The 21,856-nt window shown below is 37.8% G+C and overlaps 1 protein-coding gene across 1 annotated transcript in view; it reads left to right on the top strand.

Moving 5' to 3' along the window:
- The window catches only part of CFTR (CF transmembrane conductance regulator), a 224,290-nt gene that overhangs the window by 175,252 nt on the left and 27,182 nt on the right, over window positions 1-21,856 (top strand). Inside the window, exon 22 of the mRNA XM_036761406.1 lies at window positions 18,773-19,018. Coding sequence (XP_036617301.1) covers window positions 18,773-19,018 — 246 coding nt within the window. The remainder of the gene's footprint in view (window positions 1-18,772; window positions 19,019-21,856) is intronic.

Raw genomic sequence — 21,856 nt, 5'->3', positions numbered from 1 at the left:
TAAGACATCGCTCTCATTTTATAGCTGGGGGCAGTTAGGTGGGCGCAGTGGCTGGAGTGCCAGGCCTGCAGTCAGGAAGACTCATCTTTTTGAGTGAGTTAAAATCTGACCTAAGAAACTTACTAGCAGTATGACCCTGGGCAAGTCAGTTAAACCTGTTTGCCTCAGTTTCCTCATCTCTAAAATGAGGTGGAGAAGGAAATGGCAAGCCACTCCAGTATTTTTGCCAAGAAAACCCCAAATGGGTTCATGGAGAGTCAAACACAACTGAAAAACGATTGAAACATTTTATAGATGAAGAAACTAAGGTTCAGAAAAGTCAAGTGACTTGTCTGAGGTTACACAGCTAACTTGTTAGGAGGAGAAGAAACTCTAACTCTAGCTATCTAGCTCCTCAGACAATTGCTTGCCTGAGTGAATATCTTATAATGTACCATATTCATAAGCGATGAAATTAATTATAGATCAAATCGTGTTGTAAAATCCTCTTTTTAAAAGTGGAAGAGTTTTGAAAGCCCAGCTAATGGCTCCTTTGTCTCAAAAGTATTTAATTTGACAGCATTTATATATATAAAACTTCATAACAGCAGAAGAAATCCCTTCATGACAAAGCAGTCACTTGGATTTTGTACTAACAGAATTTGACCTTTATTAGCAGTAAATCTGGGCAGCTTGATGGCACAGTGGATAGAGCACCAGGCCTGGTGTCAGGAACACTCATCTTCCTGAGTTCAAATCCGGACTTAGATATTTACTAGCCATGTGATCCTGGGCAAGTCACTTAACCCTGTTTACCTCAGTTTCTCCATCTATAAAATGAGCTGGGAAAGGAAGTGGCCCCAAAATGGGGTCATGAAGAGTTGGACACTGAACTACAGACAATATACAACTGAACAAGAAGTACTAAATCCGTGTATCCACTTTCTTTTATCTTAACATTTTTCATTTATCCAATTCCTTAAGAAAAAATCAATTCACAGCTAATGGTAAGCAGGTCTTTGCACTTACAATATCTTTCGAATCTCATTAAATCTTTTCAGCATATTTACCCTTCTTACATTCTCACTAAACTGTGACTACTTTGGAATTGGGTCATTTGTAAATGCTTCTGTTAGTCTAAAAGAAAGAATGATAGCTTTGCCATATAGGAAAGTAGGAAGGAAAGGGGATAAGAGAAGGTGGAGGTGATAGAAGGGAGGGCAGTTTGGGGGAGGTAAAAGTCAGAAGCAAAACACTTGAGAATGGACATGGTAAAAGGAGAGAGAGAGTAGAAAAAATGGGGAAAATAGGATGGAGGGAAATACATAGTTGGTAATCATTACTGTGAAACAAAATTTATAATGAGTTTCTCTGATAAAGAGTTCACTTATCAAACATAGAAAACTGAGTCAAATTTATAGAAATAAAACCTATTCCTCAATTGATAAATGGTCAAAGGATATGAGCAGGCAATTTTCAGACAAAGTAATCAAAACTGTCTATAGTTATATGAAAAAAAAGTTCTAAATCACTATTGATGACAGAAATGCAAATTGCAAACAACTCTGAGATGCTACCTTATGCCTGTCAGATTGGCTAATACGACAGAAAAGGAAAATGACAAATGTTGGAAGGGATGTGAAAAAATTAAAGCACTAAGATACTATTGGTGAAGTTGTATAGTGATTCAACCATTCTGGCAAGTAATTTGGAACTTTGCCCAAAGGGCTATAAAACTAGGCATATCCTTTAACCAAGGAATACCACTACTAGGTCTGTATCCCAAACAGATGAAAAAACAAAAAGAAAAAGGATCTATATGTACAAAAATATTCATAGCAGCTCTTTTAGTAGTGGTGAAGAATTGGAAATTGAGGGGATGTCCATTGACTGGAGAATAGCTGAACAAGTTGTTGTAATGATTGTGATGGAATACTATTGTGCTTTAAGAAATGATGAGCAGGATGCTCCCAGAAAAACACGGAAAGACTTACACAAACTGATGTAAAGTGAAGTAAGCAGAATCAGGAGAACGATGTACACAATAACAGCAAAATTGTATGATTATCAACTCTAACTAGCTTAGCTATTCTCTTATGATGAGAGGTGCTGTCCATCTCTAGAGGAACAACTAGTAGAGTCTGAATACAGATCAAAGATACTTTTTCTTTACTTTCTTTTTCTTGTGTTTTTTTGTCTGTGTTTTCTTTTACAGAATGACTTACAAGGAAATGTGTTTTGCATGATTACACTTATATAACCTAAGTCAAATTGCTTGCCTTCTCAATGAGGGGAGAGGGGAAGCAGGGAGAGACTTTGGAACTCAAAATTTGAAAAAAGTTAAAATTTTTTATACATGTAATTGGGAAAAAATGAAATACTAAATAAGAAAAATAAAAGGATTAAGAAAATATTGACAGACATAAATATCCTACACAAACTTTTCTTTTATTTAATTCAGTGCCCTCATTTCTTAGAATCCAGCTTTTCACAATATTTTGTTTACCTTCTGAAAGTCTCCCTCCACCCTTTATAATCTCTTTTTTTTCAGTCTCTGTTCCAAATTATAATGCACAAGTAAAGTCTAAATGTACATGTTGACACTTTTGTCTCTTGCCTTTCCTTTCTTTCATCTGTCACACAATACTGATTGTGATCTTTCAGTGTCTCTCCTTTACTTTAAGATATTTTTGTTTTTCCCTCTCCTTTGTGAAAATATGGTCTTGGGTTTTAGCATAAAAGATCCTTTGCATGTATGTATTATGCTGTTATACAATCTATGGACAACACCAATATTTGCATTTGAACTCATTATTTTTTAAAAAGCCAATTTCTATTGTTTGGATGCCAAAATGAAATATGCTATTTTTCATTTCCCCACCAACTACCATGAGGTGTTTTGTATGCCTTTGTCATTTACTTAGTTACATGATTCTATTTACTCCTCCTCTGCTGTACACGCTACCTCCAACCAGTTTTTTTCTCTATAAGTTCCAGTATTAACTACCAATGTACTTGTTGGAGAGTTAGATGCGATATAGCTCTAGATTTTTTTTTTCTTTTTTTCCCCCTCTCGGTATGTTCAGAGTGGATGGTGACATTACTGTAGCCCCAGGGGTAGGGTCACACATCCTTAATGTAACTGAGGAAGTCAGTTAAATTGACTTTTTTACCTTGCCAAATAGTTTAACATGATTTCATAATCTTAGAAGACTGAAGCTAAAACTTACTTGTGACATGATTTTAGTACCATAACTCGTGGTTACAGAAGTTGGACAACTTTTGCTCTGGGAAGAAAGTACCTGGGATCTTTCCCATGTCAAGGATAGCACCATCCTCCTAGTCTCTCAAGCTTTAAGCTTACGTGTCACCCTCAACTCCTCACTATCTCTCACCCCACATATCCGATCTGTTTCTAAGGCCTGATGATTTCAAGTTTGTAATGTCTCTTGAATAGGTCCCCTTTCCCCTCTGATATAAGCCACCACTTTAGTCCAGGCCCTCTTCTCCTGATGCCCAGATTCTTGCAATAGCCTGCTGGTGGGTCTGCCTTCCTGTGGTCTCTCCTCACTCCAATTCATCCTCCATTCAGCTGCTAAAGTGATTTTCCAAAGCACAGATCTGACTATGTCACCCTATTACTCAATAAAATCTAGGTTGGCAAACACTTCCAGGATCAAATGCAAAATCCTCTGTTTGGCGTTTGCAGTTCTTTGTAACTAAGCCCCCTCCTACCTTTTCTGTCTTCTCATACCTTACTCCCTACCATGTCCTCTTGGATCCAGTGACAAGGACCTCTTTTCTGTTTCATGAATAGGGCATTCCATCTCTCAGCTCAGCAAGTTTTCTCTGATTGCCCCCCTCCCCCGCCCTATCACCAAAATGTAATCCTTCCTCATCTCCGCCTACTGCCTTCTCCTGCTTCTTTTAAGTCCCAGCTAAAATGCTGTCTTCTACAGGAAGCCTTTCCCAACCCATCTTAATTCCAGTGCCTTTTGTCTCTTAGTTGTTTTCCTATTCATCCTATATCTGGCTTGTTTATACCTATTCGTTTGCTTGTTGTCTCCTCCATTAGACTGTGAGCTCCTTCAGGGCAAGGACTATCTTTCACCTCTTTTTGTATGCCTAGTGCTTAGTGCGATGCCTGGCACATAGTAGGTATTTAATAAATGTTTATTGACTGACCCACAACTTATCAGTGCTTTAGACAACTCTCTATGAGGGAATGTGGAGATTCATCTTGGTAGAGACAGGTTCCTAACCTGGGAGTTCCCTCTGCCAGTAATCACAGGCCGAGTCCCAGCCTCAGTCCCAAAGTCAGATCCATATTTTCTTGCTGTGGACTCTAGAGAAACCTGCCAGGATGTCTGATCAGCCCTCCTCGGTATAGGTTAATGGTTTTTCTTTTTTTAATACTATGTTTCTCATGTCTAGTCTACCTTTGCAGATCTAGAACCCATTTATTTAAAAAGGCTAAAACATGAGCTTGAAAAGGCTTCAAGGACTGTATTCAAAGTTCTAGCAAAAAGATGATAAGAATCCATGTATCCTGTGGGTGATGCATATTGTCAAAGTATTTAAATGGAGGAAAGATGGCATTCTAGTTCTTTTCAGAAAGGCCTACCATTTAGTGAGCTGAGGCAGAGGAACCATGCTTACCTATGAAGGCCATCCTACTTCCTTATTTCTTCTAATGAAACAGTACACAAACCATCTCTTTAATTATCCCTTCAAGAACTGTATAATCAAAATAAAATGAGAGGAGAAATACAAGCAAAGATATCTGGGAAAGAATCTGAGTCAGCAACAATTTTTGCTTTTAAATTCTAGTTAATAAGTCTCCAGAAATGTTTAGAAAGAATGAGGTGATCTGAAAGCCACTTTCTGTCAATAGATACTCCTTCTGTTTCTCCTTTGTCCTTTAATTTCCGATGTTTATTCTGGTTCCTGCTATAGATCAGGTGATGGACTGAAAGATGACCAAAAAGATATTTGATTAGGGGAGTAGGGGAAAATATGGTTTGTCTGCATTCTTTCTGAACTTGCTGATGGCTGGCCTTCTTATTTTGGAAGGAGCTTCTCGTGTGAAAATATCATTGTTAAGAAGTAAGGAATCCTCCCTGTTTCTCTCTATCTCTAATAGAATCTCTTTTGAGGATTTAGCCCTGTTGCCACTCCTTTAATTGTATGTCTTTTTTCTTTGACTTTTTTTGCTTCATCTCTGCTTCCTTCTAGTATTCCTTCTATTTAATGAACCCTCCCCCAATCTGACCTTTTTCTCCCCCATCCAATTATTCTCTTGCTATTCTATAACATTTCAATGGAAAGAAAACCAGAGTCAAGTGACTCTCTCATTAAGTGATTTTATAATATTAAGCAAATCTCTGAAACTCTTTGGGTCTCAATTTCCTGACCTGTGCAATAAAGACATTTGACCAGAGGGACCCTTACAGTTCTAAAATTCTGTGTTTCTATGTCTATGCCCATTTTGATTTTTTACTGTCTCATGTTTGAGAACCTTTACAAGGCTTTATAATCATCTCACCTTTCAGTCCATTCTGTAATTCTTGCATGCTCTAGTTCACTGATGGAAATATCCGCAATTCAGTTATTATAGCTAATAAGGTTTCCAAGACAAGTACATTCCAAGTAGGCTCATCAACAAAAAGAGGAAACGTGGATGGTTCTGTGAAAATGGAAGTTGTTAGGGGAAAGAATTTCATTGGGAGAGTATTTGATTCAACAAGCACTTACTGCATACAAGACAGAGAGGGAAATCCAAAGAGAAATGAATCAAGGTTCTTGCCCTCGATCTGATAATCTAAGTGGAAGAAAGGTAATACACGTAACAGCCATAATAAAAGAAATAGAACATGATAAGCATAGATAAGTGCTATGAGGTGCTATGAATGACAGATAAGATCACTTTGTCCTAATTAAAAAAAAAAAACTATTCCAGCAAAAACTTTCCCTCAATTCTTCTACTCACGAAAGGATGATTAGAGCAATTTGCTCCAAGCACCATATTCTCTAGTAGTTTGAATATTTACTGTTAGAGTGTGTCGTTGTCCCTAGCCAAGCCTTCTGACTCACTGGTTTCCACAAGAATGCTAATTTTGAGGTTCCTGTTTGAACGTTTTGAGAGGATGACCCCTCAATCAATTAAGCTGGTAATTCTTGAGTGTCTGCAGTGTGTACTGTGCATTCAGTGATAATATAAGGAATAGACTTAAGGTGGATTCCTAGAGAGAGAGAGTTTTACTTCACTCTTGTACCACCGAGATAATTTTAGTCCTGTTACTGACTCTTGAAAAAAATTACCCTTACAAATGCAGATTTGTACCCGTTCCGCAACATGATCCTAAAGAATTGCCTGAACCCACTGTAAGGTTAAGTGACTTATCCAGAGTCCCAAAGTCAGCATGTATAAAAGGCAAGACTTAAACTTCCATGTTGAAATCAATACTGTTCATAGACAGTCTCTGAGACAGGATGTGATTGAGTTGGAATATTGCCGTGGTGTAGGAAACGAGCTGGCTGATTTAGGAAAACATGGAAAGACTTGGACTTACGAAGGAAGATGCTGTGCACCATCAGAGAACCAGATGACAAATAGAGATAATGTATATGTGTATGCCTTTTGTTCTCTGCTGTGCATTTTTTACATTGTGAATGCTTGAATGTTTTTTTTTTTCATTTCATTCCTAACTCTGCGGGCACTGTGAGATCCAGGATGCTGTGCTGCCTGTCAGTAGGGTGTTAAATTATTGAAAATGACAACAACCAAACTTGAAACCTTCTCTTTTACTATAGGCAGTATCCTTATTGATCAAGAGACTCTAATTTCTTCCATCTCTCTGGATTAAGTAAGACAATAGCATATATATCCCTTGTGGTTATAAATACAAACACACACACACACACAGGAAAGTTAAGATTAAAGTGGAATAGGTACGTGAATTTTAAACTATTGTAGAAATTGATTCAGAAAGCAATATGCAGTTATTGAAGAGTTAGGGTTTATAGTATCTCTGGAGAAATTTCATCTTAGCTCTTGCATTGTTAATGAGTAACATCAATATAGCACTTCTGATTGCTTTTTTATGGCCTATAGTAAATAGGAGCAACAAGATAGTCTTTATGTATAAAATCTGTAGTTTGGGTATAGGTTTTCTTGAGCACCATGGACATAATGGGAATCTGGATGAGACAAAGATATAAAATAGCCGACAGTGATGACGGTGTGACTCTGAATTTGTAATATATGATATTCCAAATAGTACAAATTTTAAATATGGCAGGACTTACCATTGGTGGCACTTCAATTCCATTTTACAATATCTTTGATTTTGAAATTACCTTTATTTAACTACCTGTTGTATTCCTCCCATAGACCATACACTTCTTGAAGGGTTGTTTTGGTTTGTCTATATTCTCAGAAAGATCCTTTCATATAGGAAGAAGGTATTAAATATTACCTGGACTGGTTTTGATGAGGTGTTTATTGTTTTTTCAAGTTGTGTTAGCTTCGTATTAGTTTCCTAAAGATGGTAAATACTGGTAGAGTACTGAGAGCCTGTAGTAAGGCAATCCGAGTTTCAACATTTGCGTCTCCACTTTTTACCTACGTAACCTAGGACAAGATACCTCTCAGTTTCCCATTTTTCAAAAAATTAATTGATTGGACTAGAAACCTATGATCTTATATAGCTCTTTCATTTTATTTCCTTGATATTTCACTAAATAGTACGAACTCTTCTCAGGGTTTGATAACCAGATTTGTTGTTGTTGTTCAGTCATGTCTGACTCTTCATTACCCCATTTGAGGTTTTGTTGGCAAAGATACTGGAGTGATTTTCCATTTCCTTCTCTGGCTCATTTTTTAGATTAAGAAACTTAGGCGAACAGGATTAAGTTACTTGCCCAGGATCACACAGTATCTGAGGCTGTATTTGAACTCAGAAAGTCAGGAAGAGTGTTCCTGACTCCAGGCCTGACATTCTAGCCATTGCACAGCCTAGCTGCCCTTGATAACCAAATTGCAGATATACAAATTGAGCATTTGTTGCTTTGATGCCTTATGATCTTTTGTTGTACAAAGTAGTCTATTATTGTACAAGGTCCTGAACCTAATATTTAACCACTGAACTTATAGCTTCCAGGACGTGACAGGTAAAAGGATGTAAAGAAATAAGGCAGAGAAAAATTTCCAAGCCCAATTAACCTTCTCATCAACAAAAGGGGAAAAAAAGATAGAAAAGTAGGTAAACACCATTTGCAAAAAATCTAGCTAAGTATGTGAGCCAGTATTTTTATGTCCTCCAAAATTCCAAAAGCTTTTGCCATCCTGATAGATCAGAGATTTAGGCCATTAGATTGAAAGCTAAGGGATCATATCCTAAGCATGACATTTGATGTAAATTGCCTCCAAAAAGATTTATTTGGAAAATGTAAAAAAAGAAGAGTCATTGGAGTGTAATGGATAGTGAGCCACTCAGGAATGCCTGGATTCAGGTCTGGCCTTTATCTTGATTTTTGTCATCCTGGGAAAGTAATTTTAACCTCTCAGTATCCCTAGACATCTCAGTCAGTCAGCATATATTTATTAAGTGCCTCCTATGTGCCAGAGACTGTATTAAGCCCTAGGAATATAAAGAAAGGTAAAAGACAGTCCCCGCTCTCAAGGAGCTCACAGTCTAATGAGGGAGACAACATGCAAACATCTACATACAGAATAAATTGGAAGTAATCGACAGAGAAGAAGGTGCTAGAATTAAGGGGGACCAGGAAAAACTTCCCATAGAAGGTAGGATTTTAGATGAAGGAAGCCAGGGAAGCCAAGAGGCAGAGATGAAGAGGAAGAGCATTCCAGGCATGGAGTCAGGAGATGGACTGTCCTGTTTGAAGACCAGCAAGAACGCCAGTGTCACTGGATTGAAGTGTATGTGGGGATGTGGGTGGGGTGGAAAGAGAGGAAGGGCATATAAGGTTTAAGAAGACTGGAAAGGTACTGGGTGTTCTCTATACCTATGGAATCACAGATCTCCATTGTAATGCTTGTCGCTTGATAGAAGGTGTTTCCTTACCTCAAAGTTCCTTATATTTATGAAATCATAGATCCAGTCAAAAACAGAGCAAAACAAAATTAAAAAACCTTCAAGAAATGATGATGTTGAGAGGTTTAAGGCTCATTATTTATCAGTAAGAAATCACTTTGCCTGCCCTTCCCTGCTGCACTTGGTCTAAAGTCGTTTGCAGAATATTCCCAAATTATGCTGATAAAGTCTATGATCTATTCTACCCCAAAGTTAATCTAACCAATCTACCCAATAGTTAATCTCCTTTCTACGGAGTAGGGGAGGGTTTTTTTCAAGAAAATGAATTTCCTTTTGACTCTACTAAAATTTAATTTATTTTTTCTTACACTTTAAGTTCTGAATTGTGTCTCTCTCCCTCCCTCCCCACCCCGCACTAAAAAAGGCCACAATTTGACAAAGATACACACACCCGTATGTAAATATGTAAAACCATGTTATGTGTATTCTATTTATCAGTTCTTTCTTTGGAGGTAGATAGCATCTTTCTTCATGGGTTCTATGTAGTTGATTTGAGTTTTTATAGTACTCAGAATAAATTAGTCATTCACAATTATTCTTCGATCAGTATTACTGTTACTGTATCCAACATTCTCTTGGTTCTGCTTATTCCACTTTTCATTATTTTATGCAAGTCTTTCCATGTTTTTCTAAAATCAACCAACTCACTTCTTATAGTATAGTAGTATTCCATTACAATCATATACCACAACGTGTTTAGCCATTCACCAAATAATGGGCATCCCCTCAATTTCCAGTTCTTTATTATCACAAAGAGAGCTGCTATAAATATTTTAAAACATATAGGTTCTTTTCCTGTTTTCCTGATCACCTTGGGAAAAAGTCCTAATAGTATTATTACTCAAAGTATGTATGCAGTTTAATAACTCTTTGGGTATAATTCCAGATTGTTCTCCAAAATGGTTAAATCAGTTCTCCAAAATGGTTAAATCAGTTCACAATTCCACCAACAATGAATTAGTGTCTCAATTTTTCCCCATCTACCTCAGTTTTTTTCATTTCCCCTTCTATCATTTTAGCCAATCTGGTAAGTATAAAAAGACATCTCAAAGTTGTTCCAATTTACATTTCTTTAAATAGTGATTGAAAGCATTTTTTCATATCACATCAAGTTTTGATTGCTTCATTGAAAAACTGCCTATTTGTACCCTTTGAGTATTTATCAACTGGGGAATGACTCATATTCTTATAAATTTGACAGAGTTCTCTTTAATTTGGGATATGAGACCTTTATCTGAGAAACTGTTCATAAAATTCCGCCCCCCCCCCCAATTTTCTGCTTTCCTTCTGATCTCGGCTACATTGGTTTAATTTATATAAAACCTTTTTAATTTAATGTAGTCAAAAATATCCATTTTACATCTCACAGTGCTCTCTATTCCTTTTGACTTTCTATCATAACTTAATGCAAATAGGTAAATACTGTGCTTCAATGATGATTATAAGAAGTGAACTTCCCCTCTTAATGGAAATGCAGCTATGACAAAGTGAACCTCATCCTGGCTCCTCTGCATTTCTCCTTAATTAAGTCGGCAGGAATAACCAGCCTAAAATTAATTACTATGTTAATATAAGATTAGGTGCTTTGATTGATAATCAGCAGCTTAAAGGTAGTAAACAGCTGAAGGGCTGTATGCCAGCATAGATATTTTTATGTATCACTGAAGAAGTTTAGCGAACGCTCTGCCTTAAAGAAATGATTAAATGAAGTGAAAAATCTCAATGAAAATGATTGGGAAATACTCAAAACAATAATACGCTGTGGCCTTTTAAAAAAATAACATTCTATTTTCCCCCAATTATATGTTAAGACAATTTTTAACATTTTTTTTAAAGTTTTGAGCTCCAAATTCTTTCCCTCTCTCCCTCTTTTCCCTTCCCCTCCATCCCTGAGATGGTAAGCATGTTAATGTAAAGGGTAGAATATACTTACATTGAAGAAAGGTGAGGTTATAAATTCCAGCAAGGTCTAATAACGTGAAGCGGAAAGAGCAGTGACTTTAGATTTAGGGACACTAGGTTCAAATCCCAGCTCTGACACCTGTAGGTAATATAGCATTGGGCAAGTCCCTTACCTTCCTCTCCCCTCCCCACAGTTTCCTTATCTAAAAATGGGGGAATTAGATAACACAGCCTTCATGATCCCTTTTAGCTCTATGTCTGTGTTTCTGTGATTCCATAAGAGCTTATAGAGGGAAAAGAGCTGAATTTGGAGTAAGAGACATGGGCTTGTATCTTTGCTGGCCAACTCACTACTTGTGTGACCTCGGGAAAAGTCCCCTTATGTCTCTGGGCTTTGCTTTCCTCTTTTGCAAAATGTTGGTCTTGGACTACATGGCCTATGAGTTCTCTTCCAGCTCTGAAATTTTAGCCCTGAGGAAGTCATGTTACTGTGATTCTCCATTTAGTTATGTAGATTCCTGGGTGTCAGTAAAACAATGATGCTTTTGAACAGTGTCATCTATGACACTTCAACACATGTGGAACTAAACATAATACAGGTGTCTGGAACCAGTTATTCATCCTTCCTCCCACACCCAGAAATGCTCTGAAGTATTTGCAGCAAACATCAGTACCCATGCTGTAAATAAGTAACTTGAAACAAAAGGTGACATCACATGTCATTAGACAGAGATGTTCAACCAGGTGGTTTTCTACCTATTCTAGTGTCATGTGCTTGAGGGTCACATACCATGCTATGTGGCTAGGAGGTGGTGAATTGTTCTATAGGAAAGACAAGACCCCTCCATTTTTGTCAATTTGATTGATGCATTCTGCTGTTTGGTATCAATACCGTATTTGTGGTTAGAAGGCATCATGTCAGATAGCATTATCTTCATGTACTTTGAAGGTGAGCCCTGAGATTGTGTAATGTATTCGATTCGGTTGGCTCAAATATAGGTCCATAATAATAGCTAGCTAACAACAGCTGATGTTCATATAGCTCTGTGCTAAGCATTTTGTAATCGTCTCATTTGGTCCTCACAACCACCCTGGGAGGTAGGTGCTGGATTATTATCTCCATTTTACAAATGAGGAAATTGAGGGAAACAGAGGTGAAGTAACTTGCCCAAAGTCACATAGCTAATAAGTGCCTGAGGCTGAATTTGAATTCAGGTCTTCCTGGCTCCAGGCCTGACACTCTTAGGCATAACCTAGATGCCTCTGACTATGGGTAGGTAGGTAGATAGGAACTATAGGTTTATAACTTTCAACAAAAGCTTTATGTCATATCCATTTCTGAACCATTCGAGGCACAGTCAAATGGGTTAGTTTTGTTAAAACAACACAAGAGGTACAACTAGCAAAAATGTGAATATCCCCATTGCTCTAATCATATCATTTGAATCTCTAGGGTTCCCCAATATCCCTTGTATTCAAGTTTATAAATTTTTTCAGTATTATTTTTTTTTTTACTGAAAGGTCTGTTAGATTGTTTCTGATACTAGTAAGAAAATCAATCTAACTTTTCATTAGATGGTTACAATCCTAGTCCAATCTTGCATGTTCTATATTTTTAGTAATTAATCAGGAAACCTCAGTATGGCTCAAATATGAATGATTGTATGATCATTAATGACAAAGAACAGTTCTACAGTTGGGAGTATCAATGCATCCATAAGATCATTTTTTAATTAGTAGGGGTATTATCATTATTATTATTTGATAAAGAGGCCTTGCAAATTCCTAAGAGACAAGGAGATAAAAGATACAAATAAACTACTACTGAAAATGTAAATTTTTTAAAAATTCCTATATTATTTTACCTTGTTTAACGCTAAGAATGATGTAGAGTTTGGTCTTATAAAAGAAATTTCAAGCACTCAGTTCTCCTTGTAAAAGTAGCCAACATTTAATGGGTATGGCACATATTATCTAAAAGGCACGATCTGTTTCTCATGACATGGCTTTCTGCTTTTTACAAAATGTTCCTTAGTTTAAAAGACAGAATAGTTCAGAAAGTTGAGTTTCCTAGTTTCTACCCTTAGAAAAGGCCTTAAGGATACTGAATATTTAATGTGGTAAGTCATTTTTTCTAATTCTAACCTATTAACATGACCAATAAGGAGTAATTGCCTTCCCTAGGCATTCTCCAGCCTTTCTTGTTGACACCATGAACAAAAAATGGGAAAAGGTTCTCAGTTCTGGATGAGCTAGTTTTGAGTAGGGTTTAAATGTGCATAGATCCCTTATTGTTCGGACAAAGCCAAAGCAGTGCTAAAATTTTTACATTAGGTTTACATTTACTTGGCTGCTGCTTAAAAGTTGTTTTTTATTACACTCCCAATGAAAAGCAGGGTGATCTAGTGGAAAGAACGTTGGATTTAGCACCAAAGCGCATACATCTGAATCCTGCTTTGCCGGCAGAATCCCTGTGGGACAGAGTGGGGAACCTGCAGCTTCTAGGCCATATTTGGCCCTCTAGATCCCCAAGTATGGCCCTTCTGTTCTACAAAGTTTGGATTCAGTCCAAGGGCCGTGCTTGAGGACCTAGAGGGTCACATGTGGCCTCAAAGCTACGAGTTCTCCACCCCTGCTGTGGGACCTTCAGCAAGTAAGGCCCACACATCTCTGAATCTCAGTTTCCTCATCTGTACAAATGAAGGAATTAGATTAGAAAATGAGCTGCTGAGGGGCCTTCCTCTTCTAGAGCCTATGATCTATTTTACCCAATAGTTATGCCAGCAGAAACAATCTGTAGAACGATGATTGAACATTTTTTTCCTGATTCTTTGGTAGGAAATATTTCTAGGAAGCATTATTGTGTAGTACTTTTTCGATTCATGAGTTCTTTTTATTTTTTTAAAGATTTTTTTTATTTAATATTTTTAGCATTCAACATTGATTTCCACAAGATCTGGAGTTACAAATTTTCTCCCCATTTCCACCCTCCCCCCACTCTAAGATGGTATGAATTCTGATTGCTCCTTTCCCCATTCTGCCCTCCCCTCTATCACCCCACTTCACCCCCCCCCACATCCCTTTTCCCCTTACCTTCTTGTAGGGCAAGATAGATTTCTATACCCCATTACCTGTATATCTTAATTCCCAGTTGCATGTAAAAACAACTTTTTTAAACATTGGTTTTTAGAAGTTTGAGTTCCAAATTCTCTCCCCTTTTCCCTCCCTACCCACCCTCCTTGAGAAGGCAAGCAATTCAACATAGGCCACACATGTATCATTATGCAAAACACTTCCATAATAGTCATGTTGTGAAAGACTAACTATATTTCCCTCCATCTTATCCTGTCCCCCTTTATTCACTTTTCTCCTTTGACCCTGTCCCTTTTCAAAAGTGTTTCCTTTTGACTACCTCCTCCCCCAATCTGCCCTGCCTTCTATCATCCCCTGCTCTTATTCCCTTCCCCCCTACTTTTTTGTAAGGTAAGATACCCAATTGAGTGTGTATGTTATTCCCTCCTTAAGTCAAATCCAATGAGAGCAAGATTCACCCATTCCTTTTCACCTGCCACCTCTTCCATTCCATTATAATTGCTTTTTCTTGCCACTTTTATTTGAGATAATTTATCCCATTCTATCTCTGCCTTTCTCCTTCCAATATATTCCTCTCTTACCCCTTTATTTTTTAGATATCATCCCTTCATATTCAACTCACCCTGTGCCCTCTGTCTATATATATATATTTGTGTGTGTGTGTGTGTGTGTGTGTGTGTGTGTGTGTGTGTGTGCGTGTGTGTGTGTATTCCCTTCAACTACCCTAATACTGAGGTCTCATGAGTTACAAATATCATCTTTCCATGTAGGAATGTAAACAAAATGGTTCAACTTTAGTAAGTCCTTTATGATTTTTCTTTCCTGTTTACCTTTTCATGCTTCTCTTGATTCTTATATTTGAAAGTCAAATTTTCTATTCAGCACTGGTCTTTTCACTGAGAAAGCTTGAAAGTCCTCTATTTCATTGAAAGTCCACATTTTGCCCTGGAATATTATACTCAGTTTTGCTGGGTAGGTGATTCTTGATTTTAATCCTAGCTCCTTTGACCTCTAGAATATCATATTCCAAGCCCTTCAGTCCCTTAATGTAGAAGCTGATAGATCTTGTGTTATCCTGATTGTGTTTCCACAATACTTGAATTGTTTCTTTCTGGCTGCTTGCAAGATTTTCTACTTGACTTGTGGACTCTGGAATTTGGCTACCATATTCCTAGGAGTTTCTTTTTGGGATCTTCCAGTTTCTATTTTACCCTCTGGTTCTAGAATATCAGGGCAGTTTTCCTTAATAATTTATTGAAAGATGTCTAGGCTTGCTCTTTTTTTGATCATGGCTTTCAGGTAGTCCAATAATTTTTAAATTATCTCTCCTGGATCTATTCTCCAGGTCAGTAGTTTTTCCAATGAGATATTTCACATTGTCTTCTGTTTTTTCATTCCTTTGGTTCTGTTTTATAATTTCTTGATTTCTCACTAGCTTCCATTTGCTCCATTCTAATTTTTAAGGCAGTATTTTCTTCAGTGGTCTTTTGGACCTCCTTTTCCATTTGGCTAATTCTGCCTTTTAAGGTATTCTTCTCCCCATTGGCTTTTTGTAGCTCTTTTGCCATTTGGGTTAGTCTATTTTTTTAAGGTGTTATTTTCTTCAGTATTTTTTAGGGTCTCCTTTAGAAAGTCATTGACTTGTTTTCCATGATTTTCTTACATTACTCTTATTTCTCTTCCCAATTTTTCCTCTACTTCTCTTACTTGCTTTTCCAAATCCTTTTTGAGCTCTTCCATGGCCTGAGACCAATTCATACTTTTCTTGGAGGCTTTTGATGTAGGCTCTTTGACTTTGTTGACTTCTTCTGGATGTATGTTTTGATCTTCTTTGTTGCCAAAGAAAGATTTTATAGTCTGAGTCCTTTTACACTGCTTGCTCATTTTCCCAGCCAATTACTTGACTTTTGAGCTCTTTGTCAGGGTATGACTGCTTTCAGAGTGGAGAGTGCTCTGTCCCAAGCTTCAGGGGTTTTGTGCTGCTGTTTTCAGAACTACTTCTATTCTGAGGTGGTATGATGCTTCTCTCCTGGCCTGTGCTCTGGTCTGTGAGTGCAGGTACTCCTTTCTGCCATGTAACCACCAGGAGGACTCCATCTCCATAGCCACCACAAAGCTCTGCCACACCAGAGTTCCTCTTGCCCCAAGAATTGCCAACAAAGACCACAACTCAGATCCAAGCAGGGCAAAGTAAGAGAACCTTGCCTCAGTACCAGCAAAGAGATCTCTGTACTCCTGCTCTGATCAGCCATTTGATTCCCCCCACCATGTGGGCCTGGGGCTCCTGAAGTAGCCTCTGCTGCTGCTACTGCCAGCAGCAGCCACCTTAGCCACCCCAGGGCTGTGGCCCAACTGTGCACTTCCCTCACCCAGATCCAGCAGTTTGCCCACTGACCTGCTGCATTGTCTTTGGTGTTTGTGGGTTGAGAAGTCTGGTAACTGCCACAGCCCAGTGATTCAGGTCCTTGACACTTACTCTGCCCGGTCTACTCCGGCCTGGTCTGTCCTGGTACAGCCCATGTTGGGCTGCACTCTGCTCCCAGCGTGGTGCAATAGACCCTTCCCAGCAATCATCCAGGCCATCTTGGGCTAGAGACTCATTTCCCTCTGTTATTTCATGGGTTCTATGGCTCTAGAATTTGTTTAGATTCATTTTTTACAGGTGTTTGGAGGGATTTGGGGGAGAGCTTAAGCAAGTCCCTGATTTCAAGCAGCCATCATGGCTCCACCTCATGAGTTCTTTAGAGATGAACTTCTTAATCTTCAAAAATCAGGTTAATGAAATGACATTGTCATCTCACAAATTTTAAAATATGACCTTCCTGAATTATTTCACTTGAACTTCCACCTTCATGATAGTTTTACTCCTAATTTATCTTCCTGACCTTCAAACAGTAGCTTCTATACAGCTTTGAAAATTAAATTATGTTAATTGTTGTGACATGCAACATTTAATAAGCCTTACTTAAGAATTAATTGAGTGGAGCAGAAGCAGAATATGTCATGCTCTGAGAGTCATTTATAATGCAGCATCAAGAAATGACAAGTTGGAAACAAAAGCTTACTTTTTAACTCTGCCTGAGCCATTTATTAAAGATGTGGGCTATTGAATCCTCTCTACGTCAGGTAGGAAACACATCAGGAAGCTGGGCATAAGTCATTTCTCTCTCCTAAGTGACAATTGAAGTTTGCTCCAAGGTTAAGGGCAAAGTATTCCATATGTGGGATTTATGTAGGGTGGGGAAAGGAGAAGAATCGCTAGAAAAAAGAAACACCTTAACAAAACGAAGATTCTGAAAATAGAGGCAACATTGGTGTTTCAATAATGGATCATCAACTAAATATTCCTTTTTTTCTCCATGTACTAGAGCTGAGGACTGTTTTCCATTTTCTGCTTCAATCAGGATAAGGCAAAATTTATATAGAATTTCAGTCGAATTAAATGAACATTGATTAAGTGCCTACTTCATAGGAGGCACTGTGCTAGGAAATGCTCCCCTCCCCATATATTTTTGGTATTTTAAAATAATACTTTTTTTTTTCTAATATCATAAGCCCTAATTCTTGTTTATATCCCTACTATCCAAAGTGACTTTAAATTCATTTTGCAGTGGAAGGGCCTGTTACAAAGTTTCTGATTTATAAAGCCAATGTCGAATACTGATACTCAGACAAATTATAGGGGAATAAAAAATCAAGGGTAAACTGTGAAAGGATGTATTATGGACTCATCAACAATGCACCGTTTTATAGCAAATGTATAAATTTAAATATTTCAAGTCTTTTCTTCCCATATAGAATACAGATTTTCACAAAATTGCTATTAGGGATTATAACTAAGAATGATTGTTAATTAATATAAATGGACCATGTCATTTATGTTTAAATATATATGTGGCAAACTTGTATGTGAATAAGTATGTGCGTATGTTTTTCAGTATGCACAGATTGTCTTTCAGATTCAAGGGTGATGCAACATCTGATGTAGGAGAAAGAAGATCCAAATAAAACATTCAATGTGATTTGCTTTTTTCCTCAGAGATGTGGTGAAATTTAATTTGAATATTAAAATATTAAAAAAATACTTCTACATTTGGGTGAAAGTGACTTGATGCTCCCTTGAAGACTTTTGTGACATATGTTAAAATTAACCATGGACCAAGCTTTCCTTTAACAGCCATTGGACATACAGGATGAAAATTTGTCATAAAGGCAAAGCAGGAGAAAGCCAAGCACCTTTCTTAGTTTTTATAGCTTGGTGACATTTTACTTTGTGGTATCAGTTCTATAATATTGTGTAATACTGCCTAAGGTAGGAAAGAAAAATCTCTTTCTGTCCACTTAAGCATAAAGAGTGAACATTTCTGAGTCCCTTGCATAACTGCAAATGTTATCGATCACAAAATGTCAACAGGTTAATACAAAGCCCATTTGTACAAGGCATGACTAATTATTCTTTGTTAATCTTTTAAATATAGCCAACTATTTCCTGTTAAATCATTGAAAATGCTCAGACAAAATCCTGAATGACTGTACCTGTGATTAGGTGCCTGTGATCAACTGACGCCACTTCTGATGGGAGAAACTTTGTTTTAGGAAACAATTATACTCTTTATTGCTTTTGGTTTGGATCTTAAACCTGCCCGCCTCCAAATTCAAATATTGTTTATTTTGGTTTCCAGATGCGGTCTGTGAGCCGAGTATTTAAATTCATCGATATGCCAAGTGAAGAACCCCTTCCTCCCAAACCAACTAAATCGAAGAAAAATCAGCTCTCACAAGTTCTGATCATTGAGAATGAACACGTAAAGAAAGAGAACTGGCCCTCTGGAGGCCAAATGACTGTCAAAGACCTCACAGCCAAATATATAGATGGTGGGAATGCCGTATTAGAGAACATTTCCTTCTCAATAAGTTCTGGGCAAAGGGTGAGACTTAAAACATTTCTTATTTTATTTATCCTGTCATCAACTTTAATTTGTAATGACTGATGGCAATGTAAATGTTATCAAACCTCTTTGTAACACCACTGCTGAAGCTGAGAACTAACATTAGACTAATGAATTAAATACACTATGCAATGGTTAGGCAACATAACTTAGTGAATAAAGAGATGACTTTGGAATCAGGAAGATCTGTGTTCAAGTCCCTCCACTGACCCTTACTGGCCACGTGACCCTGAGCTAGCCACTCAACCGTTCAGTGCCCCAGGCCACTCTGTAAAAGTATATACTGAAGAGCAATTGGCAATCTGCATGGGAAGGCAAAGTTTGCTCTCTGGGGAGCTACTTACACCAGTGAAAATAGAGGCCCAGATATCCTTTCTCCCCTGCAAAAAAAAATCTCATATTTATCATATATAGTACTGTTACATAGGATGTGAAAACCGTAGTATATTGGAAGCTATGTATTAAATGAATAATTTTATGTTTCAGTAGTCGAAAAATTCAAAGTTTCATCATCGGGTCCACTGATGTAAACAGCCTCCCTTCCTTGTGAAAACATTTACCACTTTGAAGGTATCCCTCTCATAGTAAACCTTTCTATGCTTAGGCTAACCCTCTGATAACAGATCTACAGAATCCATTACTAGATCCATGGGCAGCTAAATGGTGCAGTGGATAGAGTGCCAGGCCTGAATTCAGGAAAACCTGAGTTCAGATGTGACTTCAGACATTTACTAGCTCTGTGACCTTGGGCAAGTCACTTAACCCTGTTTGTCTCAGTTACCTCATCTGTAAAATGAGCTAAAGAAGGAAATGGCAAATCACTCCAGTATCTTTGTCAAGAAAACCCCAGATGGCCTCAGGAGGAGTTGGACATGACTAAATAACTGAACAACGACACCAAAGCCTTTTTAACTGGGTAGAAATTTCCATAATTCACATTCTACTAATATAACTTTAGTGAGCCCAGGATTATCCCTATGCTACAATGAAGCATAACAACAGATCTTCAGTGCAGGAGTCATCTCATAATTCATTACCATTTTATCAGTTATTGAGCAATGAAATTTTTAAATAAACCACCATCATAATGATAGAATCTCCAGCCCAGAAGAGAAAAAGTAAATGCCTGTTGCCTGCATAAAGTCATAGATCTAGAACCAGAAAGAATTTTAAAGGAGTCGGAGTGTGGTATGTAGCAAGCAGAGCACTGGACTAGGAGACAAGAATTCCTTGACTCAGATCCTTCTTCAGACACTCACTAGTGTTGGAGTCTTGGGAAAACCATTTAATCACTCTATGACTCAGTTTCCTTAACTGTAAAATGAGAAGTTGAAGTCAGTAACTTCTAAGGTCTCTTTCAACTCTAAATCTCTGATCTAAGTATTTCTTTTTGTAAACGGTCTAGTTTAAATCCTACCAAACCTATACTATCTCCCTTTCAGATGTTCCTTCCCCAACTCTGAAAAAAAAAACTTAATGTCATTGGATCTTATGCATCAGTGGATCTAAGATCTCATTGGAGTAAGCATTCCTTCCCCTAGCACAAATACCAACCTGTCTATACCTTCCCATCTTGTGAAATTTCAGCCTAATCCTCTTAAGACACCTCTCCCCGCAACACACACGCGCGCGCGCACGCACACACACACACACACACATACACATCTCATGTGTTGGAAACTTTCCTCTAGGTCTCTTACCATCATGTCAGTGCCCACATGTATATGGTATAGTTCCATTTGTTGTTAAAATGACTGCTGCACTACCAATGGAGCACTTTGATGTGAAAACTAGATTAGCTCACTTCTCACAGTGCTTTAGTTTCCTGTTGGTAAAATGATGACCATAGCATTTCTTTCAGGGTAGTTGTCAGAGCTGTTGAGATGTTATTGAATGAAAAAATGTTATTGCCTTTTGCCCTGGAATTTTAGGAAAATTGATGAACGTGATTTAAGACAGATAATCTCCTGTAAAGGAAAGTAGATGTTGAACTACAAAGCCCTGTGAATCTGCACTGAAAATGGCTTTAGGGGAAGATTCAGGAACTTTTGACTTGCTCTGGAGTTGGCAATCACCATGTGTTAGGCACTGGAGATACAAAGATAAAAAAGTTCCTGTCCTTGACAAAGCTTATGTTCTATGGGTAGAGACAACATGCACACGTATAGGTACATGGAAAACAGGGATATACACAGCACAAACAATATAAGGTAATTTTGGAGATGGAGACAAACTAATAGCTGGGGGGATCAGGAAAGACCTGGTGTCAAAAGTGGTATTTGAGCTGAGCTTTCAAGGAAACTAGGGCTTCTAATAGGCAGAGCTGAGAAGCAAATCCGTTCTAGAACTGAGGGTATACTGTAGTATACTGGAAGCTATGTATTAAATGAATAATTTTATATTTCAGTAGTCAGAAAATTCAAAGTTTGGGTAATGGCTAGTGGCACGGAGGTGGAAGGTAGAATATCATGTGTGAGGAACCAAAAGAGGTAATGTTTGATTGAACTGAAGAGTGTCTGAAGGGGAGTAATGTATAGTAAGGCTGGGAAAGTAGGTTGGAGTGAGGTTGTGAAGGACATTAAATGCTATACAGAGGACCCTGTATTTTTATATTAGAGATAATAGAGAGTCACTTGAGTTTATTGAGCAGGGGAGTGACATTGTCATACCTGGGTTTTAGTGTTATCACTTTGTCAGAGTGTGGAGGATGAAATGGAAAAGGGAAAGACTTGAGGCAGGGAAATCAACTATTTGACTATAATTGTCCAAAGGAAATAGATATCCATATAGAGAATCCTGAACTTGGGCAGTGGTCCT

The sequence above is a fragment of the Trichosurus vulpecula genome, chromosome 5, assembly GCF_011100635.1.
Source record: "Trichosurus vulpecula isolate mTriVul1 chromosome 5, mTriVul1.pri, whole genome shotgun sequence".
Lineage (NCBI taxonomy): Eukaryota > Metazoa > Chordata > Mammalia > Diprotodontia > Phalangeridae > Trichosurus > Trichosurus vulpecula.
Note: the sequence above shows the minus strand (reverse complement) of the source record. Positions and strands in the feature narration are given on the sequence as shown.